The 5,662-nt window shown below is 64.8% G+C and overlaps 1 protein-coding gene across 1 annotated transcript in view; it reads left to right on the top strand.

The window, feature by feature from the left end:
* The first annotated feature begins 578 nt into the window (after positions 1-578).
* The window catches only part of KCNQ2 (potassium voltage-gated channel subfamily Q member 2), a 38,129-nt gene continuing 33,045 nt past the window's right edge, over positions 579-5,662 (top strand). Inside the window, exons 1-3 of the mRNA XM_035025656.1 lie at positions 579-582; positions 679-826; positions 4,806-4,896. Of these exons, the coding sequence (XP_034881547.1) occupies positions 579-582; positions 679-826; positions 4,806-4,896 (243 nt within the window). The remainder of the gene's footprint in view (positions 583-678; positions 827-4,805; positions 4,897-5,662) is intronic.

The raw sequence follows: 5,662 nt of genomic DNA, 5'->3' as shown, positions 1-5,662 counted from the left end.
GCGAAGTGCACTTCCTATGGTCTTGGTGGGGGGCTGGGGGGTCCTTGAGAACTTGGGGCTTCTGATGGGTGAATGGCTAGGGAGACATGCAGGACTCCTGACCTGCATAGCTCCCTGTCCTGAGAGAGCCCATGGCCAAGGCCTCAGAGGGACACTGGCCATCCTGGGGTCACTGGCCAGTGGGGGGCATCAAGGGGTCCCTGAGAGCACCTCCCTGCCCTGGGTGTTAGAAGAAGGGGTGTTAGTGTGAAAGGCCTGGCTGAGGAGTGGCCCTGGGGGCCGGTTGTGGGAGGGGCTAGAGTGGGGTGGGGGTGGGGTACAGGCAGGCCAAGGCGGGGGCCTTGGTGCCAAGCCAGAGGCTGGACCTTCTGAGGAGCTGGGGCCTTCTGGGCTGTGGCTTGCCAGGCACGAGGCATGTATTGAGCACTTGCTGTGTGCGAGGCACAGCCCCAAGTGTTCACCTGGCACCTCCCCACGGCCTTCGGCTGAGGTGGGTGCTCCCGAGAAGCTTCCATCCTCGGATTAGCAGGCTCAGGTGGGAGGCCGGGCTGGCCAAAGGGGTCGGGGGGGGCGCACCCATGGGTGAGCCTTGGCTCCAGAAGAGGGTCTCGGGAGGGTGGCCTCCTCCTCTGTCCAACCCTGGCGGGATCTCACAGTGATCCTTCACGTCTGGTTTAGGGCTGGAGCGGCTGTCAGCAGTCCGGCTCTCCGTCACTCCTGGGGATTGGAAGTGGCAGTGGGCCCGGGAGGCAGAGCAGTTTATTAGGGGCAAAATTAGATTCCGGGTCCTAATGGACGAGGCGGGCAGGAGGCTCCTGGGGGCCAGGTGGCAAGTCTGGACTGGAGGGCCTGCTGTGGCCTCACGCTGGCTGATGCTTGCTCAGCCTGGGCCCCGCTGGGCTTCTGGGCCACCCAGCCCCCAGGGAGGCACAGACGTCCTGTAGTTTCTGCAGGGGAGAGGGTGCTTAGGCTCTGCGCCAAGGGGCCGCAGCGAGCTGCTCCAGGGCCTCCATTCTCCCATCTGTAAGATGGGTGAGAGCGTGTTCTGCCTTTAGTCATGCGCCTGGCACATAGTAGCCTTGCTGTGAATGCTAGCCGGTGGGCAGGGTGGGGGGGGGCTTGCTGTCAGAGACCCTTCCCCACCTTCCAGAGAGCAGCCGGTCAGGGCTGGGGGCAGTGGTGTGCCTTCTCCCATCCCTACTGTGAACTCTTAAATGTTTATTTCATTACATATGGAAATGAGATTAATAGCCCCAGCCATCCCCTGCCTTAGTCTTTGGGGGCAGCGAAGGCGTCCAGGGTGTGGGCCCGGCCGCAGGGGCTTTTGTCCTGTCTCTGCTGAGCACCCTCCCTGTTGACCCCAGGAACGAGGTGGCGGAGGCTCTGCCCTATTTTTCCGGAAAGTAAATATTCCATGCTGTCAGATGGGGCGAGGGTGTGGGAGGGGAGACGGAAGCAGAGGAGTGTCTCCGTGGAGGTGGGGGCCGCCCCCCCTCAGTGCAGGGGCAGGCAGAACACACACGTGCACACCGGGCACACACCTGCTCGGTGCTCCCCACGACCGGCCGACCTGCGCGTCTCCACTGCCCTCCGTCCCTCGTCCCTCCCGTCAGCTCCTGTCTGCTCTGGGCCCGGCCCTGCGCCGGCGCCCCATGCCTCAGAATCCCAACACTCAGACTCCTGCCCGGCCTCTCTGCTCGGAGCTCAGGCTGTGGCTCGGGTCCCTCCTGACGTCTGGCTGAGGTCTCTCCTGCTGCTGGGTGAACACAGTCCGCTTGCCGTGGGCCCCGGGCGGCGCTGGCAGGCACCCAGGCTGGGTGCGCGTCAGACGAGGGGCTTGTCCCAGGCGGCGCTCCCTCTCTGGGTGGCCCCTTTCCTCACTGTTGAGGTGAGCGCCGGCTGAGGCCCTTCTCACCTCCCCCCCCCACCTCGTGCCTCCCATCCTGGCCCCCGGAACCTGGGGCTGGCGACTGGCTGCTGGAGACACTTGTCTCCTTGGCAACCGCTGCTGGGGGGATTCACAGTGATGAGCCTTCTCGGGCTGTGGGTGAACCACCCCGTCCTGGCCCTGGGGATGCCTCCGTTCTTTCCCCGCATCCCGGACAGTCCCCAGGCTGAGAAGGCCCTGCAGAGAGCAGGCTCGGGGGAGGCTTGCAGCTAAGGGAGGGGGCTCCCAGCCTCGGGGCGGGTAGAGCTGCTCACCTGTCCCTGTCGGGTGGAAGCTGACCAGCATCCTGGGCCCGCAGAGCAAAGATTTCTATCTGAGTTTCTGCTCACGAGTGCATGGGGGGGGGTCCTCCGTGGCCTGGAGGGGTCAGCACTCTGAGCACAGGGCGTGCTTCGAGGGGACCCACGAGGGTGCTGGTGGTGGTCCCTGCATGCCACCTCTCCCCACACTTCTCCCAGGGGCCAGGAGTGGGAAGAAGCGTCCCTTCCTGCCATAGTCGTCAGGAGCAGAGACTGAGGGAAAGGCCTGCGCCAGAGAAGGCAGAAAGAACATGGCCACTTTCAGATCCCTGAGCGTCAGCGGCAGGAAGCTACAGGTCTGCCCAGGGCCCCACACCTGCAGCCAGGTGACCCCCACGGGCTTCGGTGATTCTCCCCTATTGCCCTGCAGGAGGGTAGCACCTGTGTCCAAGCTAGCCCTTCCCCCAGGCTCCCCAGGGCTGGACCCACTCAGGTGTCTGTGTCACCGAGGACACTGCTCGGGCCCCCTACTGGCTTCCCGAGCCTCAGTTTCCCCATGTCTAAGATGGGCATGAGTGTGGATGTCACCAGAGGGCTGGCGGGGGGCTGCGGTCCCCAAGGCGCCTGCAGACAGGAAGGTGCCTGGAAATAAACCTTCTCCGTTGTTCAGCTCCGTGCAGCTGGGGGTGGGGGACGTAATCGCCGTTTGGAGGCCTTCCTCTCTGGATCTGGGGGGACCTAGTCCTGGGCCTGGAGGTTCAGCTCAGTGGGCAGAGCCCTCTCTCCCTGGGGATCTGCTCGTCTTCGCTGCGGCCTCACGCCCTGCCTGCCCCCTTCCCCCGCCTCTTCCGGAGCGTGCACCCCCAGCCCGCCTGCCGTCTGTGGCTGTCTGTTCTAAAACCTCCGAAGCAGGGCATCTCGGGGTCGGCTCCGCTCACCTGGCCGAGCGGGAGCGTTCCCATTGTCCGGCTTTGGGCTTTTCTTCTCCGGAGCTGTTCTGTGGCTGCTGGGAAGGGCAGCCATGGCCTGCTGGGAAGGGCAGCCCATCCACAGAGCACAGCCAGGCCATTCCGGAATGTTCCAAGATGCCGGTCAGAGCCGCCCACGGGAAGTAGGGCTGACGGGGCCTGGTCGCCTTGGGACTTGGGCTTTCTCTTTTTCACTTCGGGGGAACGTTTTCTTACAGCGTGAGTCTGAGCGTGGAGTCCGACCTCCCCCTGCCCCATTCTCTCGTCTGGTCAGACTTGCCCTCTGCTGAGTCCCGGAACACGCGTCTTCCCTGTTTCTGGGCGCCCCCTTGTGCTCTTCCCTTGTCCCCTCTTGGCCCCACCCACTCCTCTTCACCTTCATGGACACCTCCTCAGGGAAGCCTGCCAGATTGCACATCTCCCCTTGGCTCCCTGCATCTCTGCACTGAGCCAGGCTGGGTTGGGTGCCCTTCCTCCCGTGGGTGATACGTCCAGCCCCTGCCATCACCCAGGACTCTAGGGTCCTGACCCAGGACCTGGAGCCTCTGCGTCCTCTGTGCCGGGCAGATCCACCCTGCATGTGTGCAACGTCCCCACTGACTGAGTTGAGAGAAAATACCACCAGACAGAGAATTACAAATATATACATAAAGCACATGGGATGTCTGGATGTCTCACTTAATTGAATAAATTGTCTAATGAAAGGAAATTAATTGTGGTTTTGAAATGTGACTGCTTCTTCGCTCACGTCCTGTCTGCGCGGGGGCTCTGGCTTCTCCTTCTTGATCTGTCAGTGCCTCTCTGCGGGAGCTGGGTGTGCGCCGGGCCCCCTCCCCAGACGCGCTCCCAGGGAGGGTCTTCGGGGCGCACGGGGCAGGGCTGCCCGAGGTGCGCCAGGACCCGGCTGAGGCTCAGAGCTGCTGGCGCAGCTCGGCTGGTGCCCCAGCAGGACCCCAGCGGATGGGTGGGGCTGGGCCTGCGTCAGCACCCGAGTGGCTGGGCTCCGGCCGGACCGTGCAGCAGCCGCCGCCTGCCACCTGGGAGCCTGGTGGTCTCCACTCCTGGGTGGCAATAACACCCAGGAGGGGAGTGGTGTGCGGGCCCCTCTCTAGCTCCCCACACCACGTGCTTCGTGCCCCTCAGGAGCCCTGGCCCTGGCCCTTGGCCTCAGGCACTCTGCTCCCCGAGACCCCAGCCTCACACTGTCCCCCTCGGCCGGACCCCCTGGCTGCTGCGTCGGATGGGGCCTGGCATCTGCGTTAGCTGCACGGTGCCTCCTGGCTCCCCTTTTCGGGGACTGACGGGCCTTCTGTGCACCCACCGGGCAGGACCCAGAGCTGGCGGCCAGGGCCCTGGGTGGGCATTCGTGAAGGACCGTGCTAATTGGAAGACAGGCCTGTTCTGTTCCTGAGCCTAGAAAGGGACGACTGTATGCAAGGAAGAGGACACAGACCTAATGAGGGACGTCCTCGGGGCAGCAGGCGTTCCCTCTCCGAGTTCTGGGGACCTTCCCAAAGCCCGAGGCTGCTGAGACGGGTGTGGCGGGCAGGGTGGCGTGCAGCCCTGGGGGGGGCTGCAGGCGTGGGTGCGGGGCTCGGCCCCCCTGTACCCCTCTGTGCCGCCGCTGACCGCCCTCTGCCTCGGCCCCAGGTTCCTGCTGGTCTTCTCCTGCCTCGTGCTGTCGGTCTTCTCCACCATCAAGGAGTACGAGAAGAGTTCGGAGGGAGCGCTCTACATCTTGGTGAGCCCCTGGTGGGACGCGCGGCCGCGGAGACGGTGGTCGGCGGTCTGTCCCCCAGCCCCTTGCTGCGGAGCCTCTGACCCCCAGACCTGCTCCTGCATGAGCCTTGCCTCCCCTGCAGAGGCCCCCGTCCCCTCCCATCCGTGGCCCCTGCTCTCCCGGCTCCAGCCTGGTGGAGCCAGGCCCGTCCAGCCTCCCCTGCTGACATTAGCGAGCGACCTTGAAGTGTCCACCGGCCTGACGGTCACAGTGCCCCCACCTGCTTCTCCCCTAACACCCAGTCCGCCCTGCCGCCCCTCCCTGTGTCCCCGCAGCGTCTGACAGCCCACCCCAACCCCATCCCGTTCCCACCTGCTCACTAGAGCCTGAGGGCCCAGGAGGCCCCCTCCCCGGGAGGTGTGGGGAGGTGTGGGGTGTTCCCCGAGGACGTGGGCGCGGGGCGGGGGCTGAGAAGCTGACAGCAAATGACAGGCAGGGGCGGGCGCCATGGCAACCACAGTGTAATGTCTTTGTTGCTGTTGGTGAGGGAGGGGCTGCAGGAGGAGGCCGATCCTGTGTAGAGGGAGCCACAGAGCGCACTCCCCTGCCGGCCCTGCGCTCTGGCTTGGGGTGTTTGGGCCTCAGGGAGGCCACACCCCCTTGCAGTTACCTGGGACCCTTCCTCAGCTTTGACCTCTGTGCCCCCCTAGCTCACCCTGGACAGACCCCCCCCACTAACACCTGCTCACACTGGACGGACCCCCCACTAACACCTGCTCACACTGGA

This window comes from Mirounga leonina, unplaced genomic scaffold (assembly GCF_011800145.1).
Source record: "Mirounga leonina isolate KUSES-001 unplaced genomic scaffold, KU_Mleo_1.0 Mir_195, whole genome shotgun sequence".
NCBI lineage: Eukaryota > Metazoa > Chordata > Mammalia > Carnivora > Phocidae > Mirounga > Mirounga leonina.
This window is presented reverse-complemented; position numbering and strand designations above follow the sequence as displayed.